This window comes from Halichoerus grypus, chromosome 14 (genome assembly GCF_964656455.1).
Source record: "Halichoerus grypus chromosome 14, mHalGry1.hap1.1, whole genome shotgun sequence".
Lineage (NCBI taxonomy): Eukaryota > Metazoa > Chordata > Mammalia > Carnivora > Phocidae > Halichoerus > Halichoerus grypus.
In genome coordinates, this window is record NC_135725.1 from 14,741,811 (window position 1) to 14,767,893 (window position 26,083).

Sequence of the window (26,083 nt, forward strand, 5' to 3'; positions counted from 1 at the left end):
TTATTGGATCATGAACAAGGTGAATTGGCCTTTTGCTTCATCATAGGAAAGAACCTCTGCTTGAGGGTCCAGGTCATCCTCCCCTATTGAGTCCTTCATCGTGCTCCTTGCTCAGCAGGGAGTGTGCTTCTCTCTCTCCCACTCCCCCTGCTTGTGCTCTCTCTCTGTCGAATAAATAAATAAAATCTTAAAAAAAAAAAAAAGAATATAATACATGCTATTTAGTATAGTATGGCCCTTGCTGTAATTTTTTCCCCCTTGTGTAGTGGGCTTATCCTGTGAGCTTCGAGAGAGTTGCTTCCTACCTCCCTTTCAATCCCCTCCTTCTTCCTGACTTTCATTTTAGCAGAGGCTCCATTACAGTGACCCTGTTGGCTTAGGATTTATGGAGGCACTTATTCGAATAATTGAAAACTGTCACGTGCATCCATAAAATGACCAAATAACCGAGGCAAGAAGTCGAGGCAAAGGAATGAATGCAACAGTCGCTTTCTACAACCTCCCAGCAAAGCAAACGATACGCGGAGGTTGCTTCTCATAGACACAGTGGTTCAAATCTACAGCCTCCTTGAAAAAGGAAGAATTTCCATAGGTAGTTGCATTTTTTTTCCCTCTATGGGTAAGGACTAGAGCTGTCCATGGAACATTTAATAGGTGTTAGGGCTGTCCCTGAACAGAAGTGTGCTACAACCCCAAGTTTGTCTTCGGGACCTTCCCTTCCTTCTTTTGGCACTCACCTCTCTTTCCAGTCGGTTCCCGCATGCTGGGTGTCCCTGACTTGCTTGCCCAGCTCACGCTCCCTTATCTGGGAGCCACAGCCCCCAGTTTTGCCAGGGAAGCTCCATTCAAAACTTCAATCTGTCAAGCATCCATTTTGATTCGAAGCCCTACCCTTTTGCTCAGTGACAGTGCAGAAATGGATGGTGGCATATGAATCAAATAAGTAATTTTCTCCCTCAGTTAAACCAGTGGGAATCTTGGATTTCAACCCCTTTTGACCTATATAAAGGCATTTTATGTGATTCAACATATCTCATACAGTCCTAGCTTGGGCACCAGAGAGAAGTCGGAGAACCTAAGCCCTTGACCTACCTCCGTGGTTAACTCCTGGAAAGTGTCTAGCAAATCACTTCATAATGCTAACCCTTAGCTTCCCCATCTGTAAAAAGAGAATAATATTAACTACCTTGACCTTTTGCTCAGTTGTTGAGAAGGGGCAAATATGATGATACAGGGAAACACCTGATTGCAAAGGGTAAAATGATAGACTGAAATAAGGGATAATTATTTTTGGTGATTTTTTGTAACCCATTAACCCATTTAAAATATATAAACCTCTATAAGGAGTGGAGCTAATAGTAGGGGATGTAGGCCACGTCAGGGATGCCTGCCAATTTATAATCTCAGCTTTATGGCATGGTGCTTCTTTCCTTTTTGGTTCCGTATCACTATAATATTCAAAAAACCAAAACCTTATGGGATCATTTTATAATATGTATCATATGAAATTTAATTTTGCTTTTTATAGTGATAAGGGGAAAAGAAAGGAAGTGGAGTGAGTGGAATATAGATCTCAAACCATTGAAATAAACTTTAAGTAAATGCATTTTAAGCTCTCCAAGCAAAAAAAAGTATGTGTGTGTGTATATATATGTATATATATACATATATATACACATATACACATATATACATATATATACATATACATATATACACATATATACATATATATACACACACACATATATATTCGAATCAGTGATTTATATATATTAAAATATATAGATTAGAATATATGTAACCCATTGGCATGAAGGTTGTATAAAAATTTTGCTCTTTGTTCGAGAGTTACAGAGTATGGAGAAATTTCATGCATTCAGTCTGTTCTTTGGGAAGAGATTCTTGAGGGGGGAGTTGGATCTATGCAGGATTTCCTGACCTGCCCTGGGTTAGTTCATTCCTAGCTGCAGGGGGATCTGGAAATAAGCTAAAGCTGCCTAGAACAGTTTAAGAGTGTACACATATTTTTTTTCCTGGGGAGGGACCCATTTGTTTTCATCAGAGTTTTAAAGAGAGCCTTATCCTGCAAAAGGTTAATAAACAAGTATATGATGCTAAGAAAAGTTTAGGAAAATAAATTAAAAATATGTATTTTTATAGGACCAGTTTAATTATTAAAATCATCAATGCGTCATAGTCTTTTAATCTTGAAAGGCCTGGAAAATGAACAGTTTAAAAAATTAAAGCAAAACCAAAATTTAAAGATAAACTTCTATTTTCTGGTCATAAGAACAAGCTTTGTTTGAAAATACATGCTTTCAGGATATTGCTTCTCCAGACTACCTATAATTGTACTATTTTGCTACTCCCTACCCTCTCCCTTTCTTTGTGTTTCCGGAGGGGCTGGATTAAACTCCGCGTTTTTACAGGATGACCAAAAATATCGGGGATGATGGGGGTGGTGATGACAATACATTCAACTTCAGCTGGAAGGTATTCACAAGCTGGGACTACCTGATTGGCAATCCGGAAACAGCAGACAACAAATTCAATTCTATCACCATGAACTTTAAGGTAAACACATCAACTTCAAGACCTGTGCCTTTGGATTTCTAAGACTAAAATCAGAGCCATTCCATACGGTTTAGCTAGCGAAGTATCCTGACAGAAGAAAGATTAACTCATCATTTCTGCCTACCAGGATCCGGGCAGGGTTCTGATTGTGATTGGAAAATATCTGATGACCCACGACAGCACAATTTCTTCTCTAAATTTGGTAATAAAAATACCGCCATTGGTTTGAAACAGGAGACCATTATAATCAGAATTGGATAGTCTAAATAATAGAACAATGCTGACTAATTATTTACAGGAATAAGCTAGCTCAATATTCAAAATGACTCTTAGGTATTATTTTGTAGCTTCAAAAAAAAAAAAAAAAAGACTTTATCAGAAGAGAATTTAGAAAGAAGATTGTCCTAGTATTAGATCCATCAGAGTTTGTAAGAATTCTCCCTTCCTTCACTCGTTCTCAGTTGCTGCTGATATCCACCTGGTTTGCAGAATCCCAGATAGAGTATGCATTTTCATTCCTCATTGGATGTTTGCAAGAATATTTTCTGAGTCTGTGCTAGTTTTTGTAGCTCAGATACACTTTTTTTTTTTTTTTTCTGTTTTGCTTGAGTACAGGAAGCAATCATAGAGGAAAGAGCAGCCCAAGTAGAAGAAAACGTCCACTTGATCCGATTCCTGAGGTTTCTTGCTAACTTCTTCGTGTTTCTAACACTTGGCGGGAGTGGATACCTCATCTTCTGGGCTGTGAAGCGATCCCAGGAATTTGCACAGCAAGATCCTGACACCCTTGGGTGGTGGGAAAAGAATGAAGTTCGTCTCTGCATGCTTTCTGTGTGCTTAGAACCTGACATTTGAAATTGTGTGGGTTATGCTTCTATGATGCAATGTTAAATAAGGCCATGTTTTACCTATCTTCCCCCATGCTGCCCTGTCACACATTTTCCACTCTCTTCCAGTCTTATTTCCAGATCTTTCTACTGCCTGTCTGTTTTTCATTTTGTGCCTTTATGGTAAAGCTGGAGTTGAAAGATATTGGAACACATATATTCCAACCAGTATATTTAACAGATGCGGTTAATGAGTGTCAGGAGAGGGGGTGGTGTGTTCAGGTCACAGAATCGTGAAGAGTGAGTTAAAACCTGGGAATCTTGATTTCAAGGCCCGCACTCCTTCCATGACTCTATGTTTCTTTCTCTGTAGATTCTATGTCTGTCACTGAAAGATCCAGTTGTTGCCTGAATTCTTTGAAGCAGCAATGTTAGAGTCCTTGGTTCCTATGTTTATCTCATCAGAAACATTCAGATTACCTCCTCCACTGTTGGCAAGTCTGGGATTCTCTCTGTCTCTCCCTAGCAGCCTCACTGCACACTTTCCATCTTCTCCTCCCCTTGCCTTATTTCCTCCCCCTCCAAGAGAGAGTCAAATGAGGAAGGCCAGCTCTTTGCCTGGAATTAAATCGGATTGTGATATGTCTTCCGGATATGTGCCCACTGAGCAGGTCAGAGGAAGGAGGTCAGATATTGAGAATAAGGAAATTCAGATATTTAGAGTAAGGCAATCATTATGTGTTGTCGCTAGGGCCTGTTCCCTTTCATAAAATGTCCTGGCATACAATGTGGCATCATTTTAAACTTGGCCATTTTCAAGGTATGTAGAGATTGAGGCTGTGGGAAGTGTAGACTGACCACAATGAAACTTGTGCAGAGCCTCGTAGACCAAAGAGATTCAGAAAGTTCATATAAGCGTAGAATTTTCTAGAAATATCTTGGACAAAATATAACCTGTTTACAACAAAAGGCTCCAAACGAAAACATTCCAGGTATTTCAGAAGTGGTAATACTGGAAATGGGAGACCATACATTTAAGAGGCTATAACAGCACAGACATTTCATAGAAACCTATAAAAAGTCATTAGGTAGAGGGATTTTATTTATTTAAAGCAGAGGAGAACCTCAAAGCATTTATCAAATCTTTTGCCAAAGTTTCTCCTTATAGTTGTGATAATTGCTATAGTAGTCAAAATTACCATGCCACTTTTGTCCATGGTTCATATTGATCATATTTTTGTATAAATGAACCAGAGTAAAGGGTGGGGAGTTGATTTTCATTAGGTAGAAGAGTCGTTCTATGTAAGGTCTGTTTAACACCATTTTAGGGGATCCTGAGTCCTAAGGGCCAACAAAGGTAGTAATAGGGATTCATGAATAACTTCATACATTTGATGAAACAGAATTGAAATTTACCTTATAAAAGATTGCACAGGATCTGCCAAGTTTTTACCTTAGGCTGAAATTATATCGTGCTGATTTTATATTATGCCATGCTGATTTTTATCTCCTCTTGGTTATGCTCATATAATGTTCTTAATAAAAATGGGAAAAACCATACTGACAATTATTTTCTCAATACAGTCTGGTAGTTATAATCATTCAAAACATGGAATCAAGAAATGGCAATAGGAAATGTTTAGTGGTGACAGTTTGAACCAGGTATTTAGGAAAGGCCCTTGCCAGGGCCACCCAAAATCTTTTTTCATTTAAGGAGGCTTTTTCCCCATCACAAAAGTAGTACATGCACTGGATTCTTTTCCCCGATTTAATTTAGCCTAATATTATAATTATAAAGGTGCCAGACAGGAAATATGGACCATACATTTGCTACTTTTCATATTCTCTCTTTCCCGCCCTCCCCACCACCCCCCCAGTGGCATTATAAACCAGTTCTTCTTTCCTGGAACTTTCCTACCTTGGCTTTGATAACATCATGCCTGTGTTCTCCCTTTTGTTTCTCTGAATGTCCTGTTTTCTTTGATAAACCCATTCCTTTTTTTTTTTTGCCCCTAATAGGCTGTATCCCCCAGAATTCAGTATTTAGTCCTGAGCCCATCTCAAGGACTCATTTATTCCAACTGATTGAACTAGCCCATATGCTGGTAATTGTCAAATTAGTATTTCCAGTTTGGACCTCATTCCTCAAGCAGATCATTTTCCCTTTCCTTTGGAAATCTTGTTGCAAAGTGTATCACCATATCAGAATCAGTTCCCACGTAGAACAATATGTGTTCTTTGGATAGAGAGTGATGTAAATTACTTCCCTCATTATACTAGGAGACAGACTATTATTACTGGCACCTACATAAGCTCATACCCAAGCACACCTGTAGGTAGGGAGTTGAATATTTTCTTTGTTGTCTTATTAAGATCAAATTTTAAAAGTGCATAAGATTATCTTCTTTAGTCTTATAAAAGATGAAGGAAATCTCGCTGAAATCTTGCAAAATCCTGGAAGAAAGCAATTATTTTTTAAATACCATTAACTTAGTTAATTCCTTGTGTCTCCCTATAGATGAACATGGTCATGTCCCTTCTGGGGATGTTCTGTCCAACACTGTTTGACTTATTTGCTGAATTGGAAGACTACCATCCCCTCATTGCTCTGAAATGGCTACTGGGACGCATTTTTGCTCTACTTTTAGGCAACTTGTATGTATTTATTCTTGCCTTGATGGATGAGATTAACAACAAGGTAAGTCTTGTATCTGGATTGTTCTTGGCATCAGTGTGGTACATTCCCAGTCTCCAGATTGCTGGAAATGCCTCTGAAATCTGTGCTGTCTCCATCTTTGCTTCTATCACTTTGCATCCTAGATTGAAGAGGAGAAGCTGGTAAAGGCCAATATTACCCTCTGGGAAGCCAACATGATCAAGGCCTACAATGCATCACTCACGGGAAATAGCACTGAGCCACCTTTTTTTGTGCACCCTGCAGATGTACCTCGAGGACCCTGCTGGGAAACAATGGTGGGGCAGGTAATGTCACCAACAGAAGCATATGACAATAAATGGATTAAAAAAGAGCAGAATCAATTATGTCTTTCATAAGTGTGGCCTATTTTTTTTTATTGCTTCATAAAAAATACCAAAGATTTATTGAAGGCTTACTATGGTGCTGGCTATGAATTTCATATATAGTCTCTCATGCAGTCCTCACTCCATTTATTGAGGTAAGTACTACTTTTACACCTTTTTTTACAGTTGCATATAAAGAAAGGATATTTTTAAATGATGTGAAGAGAGGTTCATCTTCTATTTGTGTTATAATAAAGCACCTAGATTTAGATACAGGCTCCAGTGAATATTTAAATGGAACTCTACCTATTACTACCAGTTTTCCATTAAAAAATAGATTCTTTGGGGAGCACACACTAATACTAATTTCAGCAATGTCCATTTTTGTCAAATAATTGTCCCTTAGGTGTTAAAGGAAATACTATTTTAGGTTAGTTGTTTTCATGATGATTATGTAAATGGACCCAGTCCAAGACTACTAGTATTTTACCAGAGAAAAGAGAGAATGTTTCATATGGCTTTCTGTCCAATAAAGGAAACCAAATAAGGAAAAACAACAATAAACTATTTCACATCTCTTATTTCTATACAGATCCAATTTTTATTTTGAAAAGCCTTTAATTTGATCTCATTAAAATTGACATTGCTACTGTGCATTTCATAAACCGATTTTGGACTTGGGTTCATCGATGAGGACCAGATACTTTTAAATATGTCATCATGCATCTGCCTGCCTATTGGACAACATTCAGTCTCAGCAGTAATGTGGTCTTATGGAATTATTTGAATAATTTTTTGCTGTGTACTTATTTTTTATAATCTAAAAGGAAAAATTGAAAGTTAGTGTTAGTCTTATAAAACTGATGCAATGTAAAAATGTGGGTATCAATAGATGCCCTCATACTCAATTAGATGCTCATCAGACTTAAGCCAATCAACTGTGATTTTAATTGTGGGAAAAAAATAAGAACAATGTATGTGATGCTAGACACATGTCCAAAAAGTATGGTATGATTAAGGATTTTGTTTTACTTTATTTTTATGCTTTCAGGGGCCAGATAAGCATCTCACTTTCTAGTTATGTATTATTAAATACTCAATTTTCAGACAAGCACATTCCATATATGTTTATAGAACATATTATATATGAAATAATAAATGAAATGAAAATAAATGAAGTCTGCCTTTACTTAGGAGAGAGGTATGGTAGATGGGGTAATGGCCCTTCAAAGATGTCCATGCCTAATCTCTGGAATCCCTCTGACTTTGTTACCTTACATGGTAACATGGACTTTGCTGATGGGATTAAGTGAAGGAAAATTATCCTGGATTATGTGGATGGACCTAATGAAATCACAAGTAGGGACAAAAGAGTCAAAGTCAGAAAAACCAGACGTGACAGTGGAACCAGTTTGGAGAGATGTGCTTTATAGATGGACAAAGAGGGGCTATGAGCCCAGGAGCGCCGGCAGCCTCTAGATGCTGAACGAGGTGGGGACCCAGATTCCTCTCTGATGCCTACACCTTGATTTTAGACTTCTGACCTCCAGAACTGTAAGAAAATAAATTCGTGTTGTTATAAGCCCCGAAGTTTGTGGTAATTTGTGACAGCAGGTACAGGAAGTGAATGCACAGGAGTCCATTGGTTTCTGGGTTTCAAGGGTCCTTCCTTGAAGTGAAGTCTGGTCACCGTGCTTCACACAAGTCTTACCACATCTAGGCTGCTCCTTGAGTCTTCAGCTAAAGTGGAAAGAAATGAAAAATTGGGGAGAAAAAGATTTTTTTTCACAAGCTCAGAAAGTTTGAGGTGTTCTCTTCTGTATGTCCTAGAATGCAGATTGGCAGGTGGGGTACGACACCTACCCTTTAACAGTCTTGACGGAATGGACTGTCAAGGCTGAGATTGAGGCTGCTCACTTCTGGGGAAGAGAAAGTGATTAATTAGATAGGAACGCCAGTGCAATCGAGGAGGATACTTATGTCTCCGAATATGCAGAAGCTTCTGTGTTGGTCCCACACATACTGGCTTAAAATAAAGGAAAAATCACTTATTTAATTCTTCTTGAGACCTTGCTACTTGTCTGGTCCTTAAAAAAAAAAAAATCCCATCTTTGGTGCTTTTCCTTGCTTCATCATCTCTCCTTACTGCCCCCTTCTCTTTCACTTTCCTTTCCTGAAGGGGGCATTCAGCGCTTGTGGGAAAGTCTGCAGGAGCTGACCCAGAGGTTGTGGTTCTAACAGAATGTAGATGAGGGAGGTAGAGTCCATGGGAACAAAGAGAACACAGGGGACATAAAAACCCTGAGTACTGGAAAGTCTTATCTTTAAGAGATCAATATCTATATCCATGCACCCAGAAACACTTTGTTTAACCATTTAAAAAATAAATGACTCCAGGGGCGCCTGGGTGGCTCAGTCAGTTAAGGATCCGACTCTTGATTTCAGCTCAGGTCGTGATCTCTTGGTGGTGAGATCCAGCCCTGAGTCAGGCTCCGCACTCATGACCGAGTCTGCTTGAGATTCTCTCTCTCTCACCCTTGGCCCTTCCCCTGCTCATGCACACGTGCTCTCTCTCTCTCTAAAATAAAATAAATAAAGTCTTTTAAAAAAAAGTGACTCCGGGAGAAACAGTAAAGGCATCTGATTTGCATGTCATCTTGGGGACACACCCCAAACACTCATTCATTGTTCCATAAGAACATTCCTGAAGTTTCCTCTTGTCCTCCCTCTGCTTTGTTTCCTCAAGGATGATATAAGACTCAAACCTCTCTTTGATCTGAATAAAGGATAATTTGGTGGCTCCTTTATCCCTCCAGGGAATCTCAAGATGTAGCTGCTTAGGCAGCAAAGCCACCCTTGGGAGATTGCTATTTAAAGCTATATACTGAGGTCTGCATTTTGGGGAAGGGGAAAGCAGCCAACTGAACAGAACAACAGTGGCTAACATTTATTGAATGCCTATAATGTGCCCAGTGCTGTTTCCTTGAATTTTTAAATTACCCTTTGAGATAAGTTATACAACTATCTCTATTTTATAGATGAGGAGGCTGTGACCTGAAAAGCTACAAAAATTTTCTCAAGCTCTTAAAGGAAGTCAATGACAGGAGCCCAAAGTTAACCCATGCATCCTTGTCCATAGTGCTGAATTGTCCCTAGAAATATAATCAGCATCAACACATACTCTCTAAACTCCTGCCATGGGACATCTAGAGTCTGTGGTCCTTTGTGATGCCCCTTGACTGTCGTGTTCCTGTTACCTGCTAATGACTTTTATGTTTACTGATCAAAGCTGCCCAGGCATTTAATAACTAACTGTCATGAGTGGAAAGTTGTGAGGTGTGGGGCGTGGTGCTCAACAGGGGGCCTGTGTGGAGATTGTGCTCCCATCCTGACTAGCACGCTAGGAACTGGGATTGGTGCCCCTGAGGTGGGCTGGGCCACTGTTGGGGGATTCTCTTTCTTATGAAGCATTGTGTTCTTCCTATGGTTTGTGAATAAATCTTCTTATGTTTCCGTATAATGCTTCAATCCTCTTCTGGTATTTTATATGACAGACCACTGCTTAGGAAAAAAATAGGATTTCAACCACTGGGATGAGAATGTTTAGGAAGATGAGGGGGACTTTAAAACCTTACCTTCTGACAAGGTAGTGGATGCCAAAAAATATTCCTCATCGCCTCCCTCTAACTGATACTAGTCATTAGAATCTGAACTCAGGTTGCCTGGGCAATGAAAAAGAGAATAAGAACAGGAAGAGAACAGTTATGGCCAGAAATAACTGCAGGAATTTACTATCATTCAACCATTCATTCCATATTTATTGAGTGCAAGCTGAATGGCAGGCATCATGTTGGATACTAGAGGTCCAATGGGCTCAAAGGTGGGCTAGTTCCTTGCTCTTGTGAAAACTACAATTTCTTGGGGGGGGGGGAACAAAGCCATTAATTAAGTCATTATGCAAAATTTGCAAATTTACAATGATAGCCAAGCACTACAAGAATGAAATACATGGAATCTGAGAATTTTTTATGGGGAAGCTTGCCCTTGTCAGTGAGGTGAGTGAAACTTTCCTAAACCAGTGATGCTGTAGTGGTGTGTATTCGTTGGTATAAACTGAGTCAAGAGGTGAAGTAACAATGATTGAGTGGAGTGAAGACCCATGCAAAGGCCCTGTGGCCTGAGGAAGTATGGAGATTGAGGGTCTGAATGAAAGCCGGTGGGGCTGGAGTGAAGAAGAGGGATGAACAATACCAGAAGAATATGGGGAGCTAGACAGGAGCCGGATTATATAGAAACTTTCAGATTATGCAGGAACCTCTCACTCTCTTGGCCCACCTTTTACTCCAGCTGTTCTGCATGCAGCTGTTAACCTGATAGCATCTCAACAGCTGTATGCATATTCTCTTTACCTTCCAAGTTTCTCTGCTGTCATCAAGTGGGGTGTTAATACCGTATGGGGACATCCTTGACTAATGGGAGTGGTTGTTGGTGGATCAGTATGTCCCTCTTGTGTCACTGGCATGGACAATTCTGAGATTTATTCTATACAGCTTCTAGGCTTCCAGGTGGGGTCCCCAGAAAGATAAGACTCACTTGCCTCAGTAGTGACAGATTTTAGCATGCTCTTGGGCAAAAGCTTTCCTTCCTTCTGTTTCATTCTTCCCAACCTCCACTCCTGTTCTTTGACACCATTTCCCAAAATACACTGCCAGCCTACAAGCCCTTTTCATAGGCACTACAGTTGGTTGGTGAAAACTAATGCTAAGTTTTTAAATTTGTATTTTTAAGGTTTTACTATAATAATTTTTGCTTGAGTCACGTGTATATTTTAGTTAACTACTATTTATAGCAGATTATATTTATAATAGTCGTGGTTATTTTTTAAGAATAAAGTATGTTAATGTTAAAAGAAATCTGAGATAAATTATATTTCATATGGTACTTGGACGTATCAAGAATCATGGAGGTGGTAGACGATGATCTGGCGTTCAGGAAGCATTGCTCCAAAGTACGAGGCTGGAAACTAATCTAAAGACAGCTAGTCAAATGGCCCTTTGCCCCATGAGAAAATTCTTTCTCACTAGTTATTTTAGAGGGGAGATTATATATGTAGCTGGAAATAGAAACCGAAAGACTTCAGAAATTATAGAAGAACACTAGTATTTCTGGCAAAATATGTATTATGAGATATCCAGTGTCTTCAGTCTTAGGACATAAATTATTGAGAAGGAAAAGAAAAGGAAGAGCAGAGAAGAACTATCACAACAAACATTTATAATAATGTGTCTATTCTAATATTTATCAATTATTGTCAAAGGGGTTCCACGAGGAAATAGTGAACTTTCCCTCTAATCCACAGCACACACCCTTTTGCACATAAATTTAAGTCCACACCACTGAGGTAACCAGTTTCTGGTTTTCCAGAACTTTCTATGCCTATACATATACATATAGGCATGTATACATAGGAATTTTTGTTAACAAATGAGTTCATACCACATATCCTATTTTGTAAATTTTTGTTAACAAATGAGTTCATACCACATATCCTATTTTGTAAACTTTTTAAAGTTTACTGAGGTATGATTCATCCACCACACATTCCACCCATTTACAATATACAATTCAATGGTCTCTAGTGTATGTTCACATAGTTGTGCATCTATAACCACAACTGCACTCTTTTTCTTTCAAGAGCTCATGATATTCTATTGTGTGGACACACTGTTCTATTTCATTAATCTCCTGAGCATATTTGAATTGTTTCCAATCTTTATCTGGAAGAAGTCCTACTTTAATAATCACATGTATAGATCTGTGCACTTGTGTTCATACTTTTGTGGGACACCTTTCTACAAGTGGATTTCCTTGATCCTATTCTACTCACTTTAAAATGTGATGGATTTCCACAAATTTCCCACCAAGTGTTGTTGGGGGTCAACATTCCCCCATCAGTTTATGGTAGTGTTTACTTCACCACACTCACCAATAAGGAGAAGCCTGGATTTTTAAAGATTTATCTTTCTGTGAGGCAACAACTCTTTGTTTTAATTTGCACTTTTGTGTGTGGGGTTCCAATGTTTTTCAACATTTTAATTGACTGCATATTTCCTTCTGTGAATTTCTTATTTGTGCCATTTGCCAGCTTCTTTCCTTATTGGATTGCCCATCTATTGTGAGGCTGATTTATAAACATTTCTAATGTGTTAGAAAAACTAATCCTGTATCACGGATGCTGCCAGTACTTTTCAAAGTTCATCTTTTAACTTCATCAACATTGCTGTTTGCCAGATTAAAGTTTTAAACATATGTGTGGTCAATATATCCCTGGTTTTGTTTCTTGTGTTATGCCTATAAAAGTTTCTCGGTAAAAAGACTTTTGATACAGTGGTTTTGGAAGTGGAGATAATTACTTTTGACTAATAAAATAAGGGTGAAACATTTTTCACTTGCTAGATATGCCTCACTATTTTTTCACTATTAATGGCAGTTTCTAAGCTAATACTCTGCAGAAGCATAACAAACTTGATGCCAACACTAGGGCCATTTGAAGGGAGAGATGCTCGTTTTTAATCTGGATAATATCTCGACAGGAATTTGTGCGGCTGACCGTTTCTGATGTTCTGACCACTTATGTCACAATCCTCATTGGAGACTTTCTCCGGGCATGTTTTGTGAGGTTTTGCAATTATTGCTGGTGCTGGGATTTGGAATATGGATATGTAAGTATGATGCTCATTTTTCCTCTTGTCAGATTATTCCTTTGTGGTTTATCACTTGCACACACTATGCCAGAAGAAGAATTTAGGAGTAGGACCACCTGTTAGATGTTAATAAGTGAAGACCAGTGAGTACAGTTTTAATTGAGAAGGGTGTAAGACTTGAGTGTCATGGTTTATGATATTCTAGTAAAGTGAGCACAGGATGGTTAAAGCAGTGGACCTCAACCTGTCCATGAATATGGTGAACTCAGTCTGGGACCCATAGTCATGAAGCTTGCTGACATTTCCAGAAGCTGGACAAGATGGGTAGTATCAACTGCACATTCTATTAATTCCTTTGAATTCTACTAAACAGACTCCTGGACAGTTACTGTGCAGTGCAATGGATGATAAGTGGATCCAGTAAATATGGTGCTCGTTTCATAAAGCTCCCAGGCTAATAAGAGCTCAGCAGAGACACAGCAGGGAGCTGTGGAAGTTTCGAGGCAAGCCCAGGGTGCTGATAGGTGTCTGGCAAGTCGTGGACCTGAACTCTGGCAAGTTGACATCCTTCCAGCACCACAGCAAGAACCCAGGTTTCTCTGAGCCCCACTGATGTTGACTCCATTCCCAGTTCACCCTCTGCATGCAACCCCCAGTTCCCCCCCGCAACCCCCCAAAGTTTAAGAGAGGCAACAGAGCACACACCACTCTGTGGTCTTCCACATTGCCAGGTCCCTCTTTTGCAACTGTAACAGTCATCTTGGGAACTATGACTGTAGTTGGGTTGTAGTACTGGGTTGACTGTAATCATGTGCTTAAAATCCTCCAGTGGTTAATAAGTACTTAGAATGAATTCCAAATCTCTTTCTAAGGCCTTCGATATCTTATAGGATCTGGGTTTTTTTTTCTCTTTCTTTCTTTCTGAGCTCATCTTCTACCACTTTTGTTCTTGCTTTGTAAAATCCATAAATGGTGGAATTCTTTCTTATGCTCAAACACAAGATGACCCTTGCATTGGCTCTAGCTGTTTTTCCCTGTAGGGGTACAGATTCCTAGAATTTGGCATGGCTGATGCCTTCTTTGTCATTAAGGACTCTGCTAATATGTCACCATCTTCGAGTTCTTCTCTGACCTTCCCACCTAATATAGCCTACCAGAATCTCTCCTTCAACACCCTGCTTGATTTTCTTCATAGGATGTATAACTAGCTGACATTTCCTTTTAAAAACATGCTTATAATCTATCTCCCTCTGTTAGAATGAAAGCCCTATGAAAATAAAAGCCTTGACCCCTATACTTGTCACATGGTGGGCATTATGTGTTGACTGTCTGTTTCTGTGTTAAACCTCTACATTCTAGCACCATCCAGGCAACGCCATCTTATTGACGGAATTCTGCCTGCTTCCGGGGATGTGCCCACGGAGTCCGTCCTGGTTTAGTAATCTCAAGCCAATGACGTTTCTCTCCTCTCTAAGGAAATGGTATCCTTTATTGCCGACCTCTCCCCAGCCCCATGCCCTCTAGTCTCTGGACAAGTCCTGTGCTCAGAACAGTTTTCAAGACCCCAGGCTGGATCCTCAGCCTGGCTATCTGACTTGGAGATCGTACCTTTGATTAGGTCATCTCTGTCATCCTCACTGAAAGTGCCCGTGGGACGAGCCAAAAGTGGTTAGATAATGCTCTTTGGTGAGCACCAGTGAGGTAATGCTATGGATCCAGGATGCTCTTGCACTGCTTTCCCATTCCCTGCTATGAGGTATTCAGCTGGCTGGATTTCATTTCTATTTTCCTTGTCTGATTCAGCTCTTCTGAGGCAGACAGAAAAATTGCCATTTCTTTCTGAGGCCCTTGCCTGGCTTATGCTTGCCTTTTATCCCTTACTGCTCTCTTCCTAAGTGCTAGAAAATTTTGCTTCAAATATGAAGTCAATAAAACATGACCTGGATGCATAATAGCTATAATTAAATGACTGTCATTTATTATTTATTGGGTGCTGACAGTGCTCTTGGGTTAGTACAAAGTACAGGGGAAAAAAAAGACAAGTTCCTGTTTTAGGTCACAGAGAATTTTCTTCCATGTTACTTTTGGAAGGCTCTGCAGAAAGTATCCCAGCGTCAGAACAAATTTTAAACAGTAAAGGGTGGACGGTGGATCTTTGATGCATATCCTATTATCATTGGCCCATCCAGTAAATAGCTGACACAGCTGAGTGTCTACTAAGTGCAAATCAGTAAGAGCAAAGCTCTGTGCTGGGTGATAAGGGGATACAGAGATGTAAAAATGTCCACCTAAGGAGAGATTGCAAACTTGGGCTTGCTGCCTAGATTCAGCTTGCTGATATATTTTTCTTTCTTTGCAGAGTGTTTTCATTTGTTTGTTTTTATTTTTGTTTTTTTTTTAATGAGCTCATATTTTAAAACTAGAATTTTTACATTTTACAAAATAGGGATTTCTTGCTTTTCTTGGCATATTGGAAAGGCTGGCAACATTCAATCCGTATTCCCATTCGGGAGAAATTGGCTGGAGTGAGAAACCACTGCCCTGTACAGATGGAATATTCATCCACTAGTTCCTCACACTCCTTACTGCCCTTTAATCCTGCAAGCTCTCTCCTTATCAATATAGAGCACAAAATGTAAATGCCATAGGAGAAACCATGGCTACATGACTTTGGGGGTGGAGGGAGGGAAGAAAAAAGGGAGGGAGGGAGAGGGAAGAAGAAAGACACAAATAAAGAGAGAGAGAGAGATCAGAAATGCCAAGACCCAAAGACATGTTGGAGGAAGAAGCACTTGAGCCAGTCTTGGGAAAGGATCAAAATTTCAAAGATCCAGTGGAAGCAAGGATTCTTGGTGGAGGGACCAACATAAGACAGGGCCCAGCAGGTATGGGCAAAGTGTGGGCAGGCCTCCATGCAGAAATCTCAGCTGGGGCTGTCCCAGAGGAGAAAAGGCTGATGAGAATGTTTCTCTGATATTCTCCTGGACATCCTAATTGAAAATATGAATCCTGGAAATACCTGTCATGAAGTAAAGGAGAACCTGAGATGGGCAGAGAAGATACTTTTGAGATGCCTTTCAGAAATCAAAAAGAAGGGGCGCCTGGGTGGCTCAGTCGTTAAGCGTCTGCCTTCAGCTCAGGTCATGATCCCAGGGTCCTGGGATCAAGCCCCGCATCGGGCTCCTGCTTGGCGGGAAGCCTGCTTCTCCCTCTCCCACTCCCCCTGCTTGTGTTCCTCTCTCGCTGTGTCTCTCTCTGTCAAATAAATAAATAAAATCTTAAAAAAAATAAATTAATGAAAAAAAAGAAATAAAAAAGAAGGGGTACCTGGATGGCTCAGTCGGTTAAGGGGCTGCCTTGGGCTCAGGTCATGATCCCAGCAGGGAATCTGCTTCTCCCTCTCCCTCTGCCTGCCTGTCTGCCTACTTGTGATCTCTCTCTCTCTCTGTCAAATAAATAAATAAAATCTTAAAAAAAAAAAAAAATCAAAAAGAAAAATGTGTCCATTTCCACCACCAAAAAAATTTTTTTTCTGAGTTCCCAAAATAATACTAGCTCATTATAAAAAATCCAGAAAATCCAGTGTAAGTTCAATATGAAAATAAAAATCGCAGGTAATCTCCCCATAATGGCATTACTTATTTGGCTTATTTGAATTGGATAGTATTCGTGTTTATTTATATGTAAATAAACAAGTACAATAGATTTTTATATAATATTATAGATTTTTATAAATATACCTTTTTAAAAATTTTTTTATTAAAAAGTATATATTTAATGACTGGTTACCTGCTTTTTTCACCTGTGACCATTTCCCTAGGTTAACTATTCTTTTTATTTATTTATTTATTTATTTATTTTTTTTTTTTTAATTTTTTATTTTATTTGAGAGAGAGAGAGAGTGAAATAGAGAGCACAAGAGGGGGTAGGGTCAGAGGGAGAAGCAGACTCCCCACCGAGCAGGGAGCCTGATGCGGGACTCGATCCCGGGAGTCCGGGATCATGACCTGAGCCGAAGGCAGCCGCCCAACAAACTGAGCCACCCAGGCGCCCCTAACTATTCTTTTTTTTTAAATAATTTATTTTATTTTTTAAAGATTTTATTTGTTTATTTGAGAGAGAGAGAGAAAGAGCAAGAACAGGGGGAGGGACAGAGGGAGAGGGATAAGCAGACTCCCCACTGAGTAAGGAGCCCGACGCGGGGCTTGATCCCAGGACCCTGGGACCATGACCTGAGCCAAAAGCAGATGCTTAACCAACTGAGCCACCCAGGCGCCCAGTTAATTGTTCTTTTATGACAGTTTTAAATGACAGTGTGATATTCTATAAATGAATGAACTATAATTTAATTTTTATTGGCTGTCAGTAAAACTTTACCTAATTTTTAATTATTATAATAAATATTGCGGTTACATTTATTTATATCCATGTAGTTAAATATCTACACAGATAAGTTATAGTGGCATGCACAGATTATTTCCTTATGAGAAATTTCCCTAAGTTGAATTTCTCATTCCTAGAGAACATGCCTTTTTAAAAAAATCCATTCACTTTTCTTTCAACAGCTTCTGTAAAAACTGAACTCTGCAGACTCTAGCATCAGATTTAGCGATCCACGGAATATTAATGTTGGGTGGAATTTTGACATAATCAATCATGCATCCTTTATTTCACATCTGAAAAATTGAGGGCTCGTGAATTGAAGCGAGTTACCTCAGTTTGTGTAGCCAGGGAATAAACAAGGGCAATGAAGGGTCCTTCTGGACACAGCCATTATGTTGAATATGCTGAATTATATACTGGTTGTATCAGGGTACCTTACGTTAAAAGTGACCCTGTAGATTTTCCAGCTATAAATTTATGGCTAAAGTGTTATCACAACAAACCTATAAAGATGGACTGAGGTGAGGAAATTACTGGCTAGGAGCAGGCTGTTAGACCATGTAATGTAAGTTAATCTTTCCTAAGGCTTCTCCAAGCAGAGCAGACAGTTCTCAATGTTTCTGAAGTGTTCACTGACTCATCGGGAGTGGAATGGTTTCTCCCAGGAGCGATTTTAACCATCCAGATTTAACATAACTGCCCTAAAGCCTCTTGTAAAATCTGGGTTTCCCGCTGTAGCTCGACACAGAATGCCTTTACTTTCAGCTTAATTTGTGTTGACAATATCTTTGTCATTTATCAACAAAATAGGTAACCGATACCTAAGAAGAAATAGAATCGAATACATAGCATGGGATTAGAATATGTTCAACCAAATTAAAACCTCAGCATCTTGTTTAAAGTTACATTTTTAAGGTGGTCTTTTTAAAATTTATATAAGTGGAAAATATAAGAGATTTCCCTGTGCTCTGATGAAGGGGCTCAAGATGATCCATAAATAAGAGGCATATGACTGACAGACCATAAAAGTAGATTCTATATTATATTATATTGTATTACATTATATTATATTTTTATGTAGTGTTTATTATAGGTCAGAACTTCTACAAAATACATATATTTTTCCATGTATTCATAGCAGCAACACTATAAGGTAAATACTATTTTTTCCTTCTTTACAGTAAACTGAGGCTTAGAGAATGTTTAATAATTTGCTCAAAGACATATAGGTGGTCAGTGATGGAGCTAGGACTCAAACTCATGTCTAATTGACTTCAAAGCCATCAACCAGACTTCTGTCATGTTAAATTTTCACTGTGATGCTTAACCCTAGAAATTTCAAGGACTCTGTCAAATCATGACTAATTCATGAGCCAATCTATGGTGTTTGTAACTCAAAGCACCCCAAGATTAGATAGGTCACTTGCAATAGAATGGAGTTACAGGACGGGCTGTGATACAGAATTAGAAATAAACAGATGTTCTCCAGCTGGGAATGAGATATTACTTAGCAGTGCAGGAAGATGCCATGCTAAAGGGTCACTAAGAAGTCTTGAGTAGTCCCTGAAGGATTGACAACTTGGGGAAAGGGACAGCACAGTCTGGATTTGAAGTTCCACTTGAATATTGGTTGGAGTCTGTCTGCAGGCAACAAGGGGTGAAGTGCAAAGACCCGAGTCACTGAGTCATCCTAGTGGATGAAGCTAGGATTTGTCCTAGATCAGTGGTTCTCAAATTTGAGGATAGACCAAAATCCCCTGAAGGCATGTGAAAACAGTGTTTCTGATTCCATCGGAGCTGGGGCAGGTCCCGGATAATTTACTTTTCTAAGTTCCCAGGTGATGATGCGGCTTCTGGTATGGGGACCATGCTTGAGAACCATTCACCCAGGGTGATTTCAAGTGTGGGGAGTGAGATTTGTATGTCAGACAGGATGTTGCAATGACAGAATTCTCTCTGAGCTATTTCACGATATCCAAAGGTTAATGATCTTTCCCAAATAACAAAACTTGCAGAGAGCAGATGGGTTTTCCTGGGCATTTCAGTCCAACAACAACCTTCTGTCTTCCCTATGGGTAGATGACTGACTCTCACCCACCACAAACAAAGGCCTAGAAATAAAATGAGATAATTTTCAATCCCTTGACTATTAGTAAGTTATTATAGACCTCAGCCTATATCCAAATGGGATCTTCTTTTGCTGGTGCCTAAAAAGCTTATTAGGGATGAGTGACTCTTAGTGTTATATGCATCCCATTTGAATCATTTCATTTCTCAGTTTTCAAGAAAACCTATTTTTTCCCAAGCCTCATTTACCTTTAAGCTTTTTTTTATGTTTTAGAGGCAATTAAGCAAACGTATTGCAAAATGATTTACACTTGTATTATTAAAGTATTGCTTTTAAAACTTTAAAATACAATATAATCTCATATGTTTTTACTAAATCCATCTCTAAAAGAATGAGCATTGAATTTTATAGTGTGTGTGTGTGTGTTTGCTTTCCTACTTCTGTTTTATTTTTAGAGGGAGATTTTCTGAGTTCAACTCATACCGTATTCAATTGCATTTCTAAAGTGTTTACAGAGAAGCAATTCTTTAATAACTGGGTCTAATTTTTCAACCAATTACAGATTTTAGATTAGAAAAGGATCTTAGAAATGATCTAGTTCAGAAGTTGGCAGACTTTCTCTGTAAAAGGCTGGATAGTAAGCAGTTTCACTTCTGCAGGTGTGATATTATGATATAATAAGAAATATATATTTTGGTCTCCATTTCCAGCTCCTGGCCAGAGTTCCTAAATCTTTTTATAACTGTCTAAGCAATACAGGTGCTAGGATCATCTTTTGTTCTAATATTTGCTCTTTGACCCTGGTTCCTGATACAGAAGGCCTACATTCCTTGGGTTTTCCTGGGTGATAGGAACATTGCTTATTCTAATGAGGCAATGCTTGGTGGCTTCTGAATAGCTTCAGGATGGCGGAATGGTCACCAGAAAGAGCAAGACATGATTAGAAACTTGAAACTTTCAGCCCCATTCCCCCATCCTCCAGGGAGGGGAGAGGGGCTGGAGACTGAGTTAATTATTGATTATGCCCACTGATGAAGTCTCCATAAGACTCCCTGACCTATGGGGTTCACTGAACCAGGTCGCTGAACATGTTGAGGTGCTGGAGGGTGGTGTGCTGGGAAAGGACACGAAAAAGGACCCTTTTCCTCATACCTTGCCCTATGCATCTCTTCCATCTGTCTATTCGTATCTTGCATTTTTTAAATAAACCAGTAGCCTAGTAAATCAAGTGTTTTCTAGAGTTCTGTGAGCTATTCTAGCAAATTATCAAACCTGAAGAGGGAGTCGTAGGATTCTCTGATATATAGCCAGCCACTCAGCATAGGTGGTACCCCAAACTTGTGATTGTTGTCTGAAGTGGGGCAGTCTTGTGCGCCTGAGTTCTTAACCTGTGGGGTCTGCTCTAACTCTGGACAGTCAGGATCAGAACAGAGTGAAATGGTGGGCATCCAGCTTCGGTCCACAGAGGACTGGGGCATTGTTTGGTATGGGGGTAAAACCCACACATCTGTGTCAGAAGGACTGTGAGCAGAGTGTAGAGAACAAGGGGTTTGCGTTCAGCAGGCCATATGGTCTCTGTGCCAACCATTCAACTTTCCTGTTTTAGTGCCGAACAGCCACAGAGAATACATAAACAAATGAATGCAGCTGTATTCTAATAAATCTTTATTTATACAAACAGGTGGCAGTCCAGATTTGGCTCATGGGCCATAGCGTGACAACCACTGACCTAGTTCATTTCCTCAGTTTATCTGTGACAAGATAAGCAACTGGCCCAGCTCACCCAACCAGAACGTGGCAAGGCAAAGTCCAATACTCAGGTGTGAATCCCTGACAAGTGTCTGGACCAAAAACCCATTTGGTACACTAGGGATGCCCTATACCCATTTTCTGCATTGGGTCCATTTGTGCATCAAAAATTATATTCCTGGGACGCCTGGGTGGCTCAGTCAGTTGAGCGTCTGCCTTCAGCTCAGGTCATGATGCCGGGGTCCTGGGATAGAGTCCCGCATCGGGCTCCCTGCTCAGTGGGGAGCCTGCTTCTTCCTCTCCCCTCTCTCCCTCTGCCTCCCCCCACTTGTGCTCATGTGTGCTCTTTCTCAAATAAATACATAAAATCTTTTTAAAAAATTATTTTCCTTTGGCTGCCCCTGCTGCAAACACAATATGAGAACAAGGGTTCCCAGTGTGTCTTTGGTGTTTTTCTAGTCACCTAGTTATAAAAATATCTCAAATGGCTTTTAAGAAGCTTATATGTTTGTGAGAGGAAAGAAAATATACTTCTAAAAGGTTGAATTTTTTTTAAATTTTACATAGATTGGTGGGTTAAATCATGGCACCGTTCTAAAGAGGCCAAAGATGAAGGTTTGACTCTTTTTTTTTTTTTTAATGATTTTTTTTTAAGATTTTATTTATTTATTTGACAGAGAGAGACGCAGTGAGAGAGGGAACACAAGCAGGGGGAGTGGGAGAGGGAGAAGCAGGCTTCCCGCTGAGCAGGGAGCCCGATGCGGGGCTCGATCCCAGGACCCTGGGATCATGACCTGAGCGGAAGGCAGACGCTTAACGACTGAGCCACCCAGGCACCCAAAGGTTTGACTCTTGATCTGACACCGAGAAAAGCTGTTCCCAGACCACAGATGGTACACGCCACCCAGCTGAGCATTGGTCATATGTGTTCTGTGAGCTCACAAGGCTTCAGGGGAAGAGAAGAGTTGGTCCAGAGCAAAGCCCTCCCGTGGAGGGAGAAAGACTCCGAATTAACGTTTCTAGAGATTAGGAGCAGTTTATTTTTCTCCACGAGGCACACATTGCTTTCGTTGCTGATTTTAGAACAAAAACTGCCAACCGTACCTCTTCTCATCCTGTGAATGTTAGGCTTCTAGATCATTGGAAAACCAGCAAAACACAACGTATATCATCTAGGTCATCTTTGTCCTGCTTAATAGAACAGGGCTATGTATTCTTTCATCATGTATCATCTCATCAGTTTATCTTGTTATCGAACCATTCTTGCTGCTCATGCCCTGAATCTGTTACAAGGCACACGACCCTTATCCTTCCCCAAAGTACTGCTACCTTTTGGGAAAATGATGACATTGAGGCCTGACTTCAAGAACTCTTGAGGCAAAGAGTCCAAAAGCTGTGAAGGTTTTATCGGGGTTCCAAACCAGAGAACTGTTCCATCTTCTTACGCATATTTTTTCTTGGGGGGGAGGGGTCTTGGGTTTGAGAACAGTGACACTCTCAGATCATCCTCCTTGTGTTTGTGTAGGTGTGTTGAGGAGGGAGTAATTACCAGGACCCACATGGTGTGAAGCGACACCTGCAGATGCCAGGATCTGGGACGGGATTAGGGACCTGCCCCTCTTTTGGTCTCTCTTTCGTGGTCTTGATGCTCTTCGTCCACATATTTTGCTTTTCTCCTTTTCTCTTGTGACCTACCAGTTAGTCAGTTTCCTGACTGATTGTTCTCTATCTCAATTTAAACAGGAGCCGGTTCCATTGTGGTTGCTAAGTAACATTACTCCCACTGATAGAAACTTTCCTTCCAAGCTGCCCGATGTGTCACAAGGAAGCCTTTGGACAGGCCACCCTGGGACAGATGCCCACCGGTGCCCCTCTGCCCAAAAAAGACAGGCTCGTGTTGCTGCCCTAAGCGGGATGGTATTACCTAGGAGATAAACACTGGATATTGAGTTGAATAACCTCTCAAACTTGTACTGTATTTCTCTATATTTATTTTATTGTAAAAGAAATTCACATTTTTTTGAAAAATATTTTAAAATATGCAAATGTAAGGAAGAAAACAAAAGTCATATTCCATCGCCTATTTATAACACCTAGTAATTTTGTTGGTCATTTTCAAGTCTTTTCCTTATGCGTCATTTCATATTCCATTGATAAAAATAATGATTGTCTCATTTTATATTTTTGTTGTTTAACAACAAGTCATAGTTTTCTCTGTATATGTAAATATTCTCCAAACAGTGATTGTAATTAGGTGCAATATATATTACGGTATAGATATACTATGTTTACTTAACCAATATTGGACATTTTGGTGGTTTCATCTCTGTTAAAATTTGTCAACATTTAAGATCAATTTGTTAAAACAAATTCCTAGAGGTAGACTTACAGGGTTAAAGAGAATGAGATTTTTTTTTTTTAAGCTTTTAATCTATACGGTCAAACAGTTTTCTAAAACATTGCTCCAATTTTCTCTTTCCCCAGCCATGTAAAGAGAGCCTGCTGGTCCACATTTTCACAACCTTGAATGGCTGCTTTAGAAAATGAGCCTTGCTGTGTTAGAAAGCGTGCTTTATTGTTTTATTTATCGCTAATTATTTATTATATCGATTACTCTGCTATTGTTGCTGCAAGGAAGGAGTTGAGAGCCTAGCCATACCTATGCAGAAAGATGGAACACTTGGCTTTCAGTTTTCACCAGTTGATATGCTAATCCAGTGAATATCTGTGTCTTCCATAGCCCTCATACACTGAATTTGACATCAGCGGCAATGTCCTCGCTCTGATCTTCAACCAAGGCATGATCTGGTAGGTCAGCTGTTGGACAGTGTATCACTTGTAGAAAAGCCTCAAAGATCGTTATTGCATAAAGCACTGTAGCCTGGTGTCTGAGAAGTCCACAGCCTGGGGCTAACTCAACAATTGCCTTTGCAAAGTGGATTGCTAGGAAAAGCTTATATATATATATATATAATATGTATGCTATATAATATATAGTATACTATATATATTATAGTATATATATTGTGTGTATATATATATGTCTTGGAATATATAGAATATATATTTTACATATTATATACACTATATAATACAGTATATATATATTATATATGTATTTTTTTCATATATTAACTTTTGGTCCTCAAAGGCATCTGCCTGTTTTGCAGAGATTTCCTTTATCAAATACTGGGAGTCTATTTCTACTTTGTAGATTATTTGAAGGCTTTTTCTACTTTTATATCCTCTGACGCCAGGGTCTAACAGTGAAACATTAATGATCCCATAACTGCATGTTAAGTATGAAACAAATTAATGTAAGGCCCCTCTGAGAAACTGATTTTATTTTGTCATTATTGAGTCTATTTAGAAGACAACTCGTTGCTACTTTTAAAAATAATATTTTACCAAATCCAGTAGTTCATAGAGATGAAACACATGTTTTAGGAAGGTCAAGCTAAAAATACGATCTTTATTTTGTAACTTGTTTCACAGGCCATTTGCACATCAGAATTATGTCTTTTGATGTACAAAGGACTGTCATATCTTTTATTAAATGAAAGCATTCTCACTGTCAACCTTGACAGGTTAAGACGAGCGGATACAGTAGAACTGTTTTGGAGTTTAAAAATTGAATCACAGCATGTGATTCATCTGGGAACCATGTGGTCTTGGAAATCTGTCAGTCTTAACTAAGAACACCCAACCCACAAGCAGTTACAGTTGAGCCTCTTTATCCTACCGACACATGCTTAATATCGCACTGTGCCACTGATCATACCATTGTCCTATGTACAAGGACCAGTAACTACAAGTTTTGCACAAGCTTCATATATTACTTAAATCCCTCAATCATAGCTGGATTGAATTATTAAACCATTGCAAGACTGGACCTCTCTGCAAATGTTAAAATTATCTTGCTTCAGTAATATAAAGACCATAGCCAAGGGCCCCATCGTCCTCCAATGGGGCCTGTCAAATTCCTGTGCCTCCCTAGGTCAATACATATGAAGGAAAGGCTCTAAAAAGATGATCTTCTCCATTATCAGGTATGTTTAAAATTTTAATTCCTGCCCTCTCACTTTCTAAATTTTGCAAGCTATGGCTCATGTGTCCAGAGAGTCATTAAAGAGTGAAATGCATCTTTCATTCTCCAAGCAGGGAGGAAAGTCAGGGTGGCCCGACCTAGGACCACCAGCAGAGAGAGTAAAGGGAGCAGCTTCTATGAGTTCTGGATCTTTCCTTTTCTAGAGGGGATTCTGTGGTCACAGCAGAAAATGGCTAACATGGCATGTGGAACAATGAGAAACCATCACCTTGTATCAGTTTTAAAACTCCCTGGCCCTTACAGTGAGCCACACATCCCTCAGGCCTGGTGGCTGACGTTTGTGCAGACATCTGCTGAGGGTCTGCGTCTTGTTCTTTCCTAGCTAAGACAACAGATTGGCCTAGAAATTCATTTTCATGATCGGAAAGGCTGTTGTAATGGCTGTCCTGATGGGTTTCACTTAGAATTTTGCAGCTCTTTGGTCCACTATTGTTCATGTTGAGATTCTTAAATATTTCCATTTCTTCCCCTGTTCTCTCATGGGCAGACCCATTATCGAAATCTCTCCACTATCACTGCACTGTCTCTTTCTACATGTTCATCCTGTAGATATTGGTCAAGTTTTGCTTCTTGTTAGTCTGAAGAAGATATTAGAAAGTGAAGGTGTTTTTTTGAGTGTACAGAGATAATCATACACTTACCAGAG

The 26,083-nt window shown here is 39.5% G+C and overlaps 1 protein-coding gene across 1 annotated transcript in view; it reads left to right on the forward strand.

Moving 5' to 3' along the window:
- TMC1 (transmembrane channel like 1) overlaps positions 1–26,083 on the forward strand; it is a 110,560-nt gene that overhangs the window by 61,153 nt on the left and 23,324 nt on the right. The window contains exons 10-15 of the mRNA XM_078062192.1: positions 2,433–2,577; positions 3,193–3,387; positions 5,923–6,102; positions 6,225–6,386; positions 13,019–13,147; positions 24,070–24,137. Of these exons, the coding sequence (XP_077918318.1) occupies positions 2,433–2,577; positions 3,193–3,387; positions 5,923–6,102; positions 6,225–6,386; positions 13,019–13,147; positions 24,070–24,137 (879 nt within the window). The remainder of the gene's footprint in view (positions 1–2,432; positions 2,578–3,192; positions 3,388–5,922; positions 6,103–6,224; positions 6,387–13,018; positions 13,148–24,069; positions 24,138–26,083) is intronic.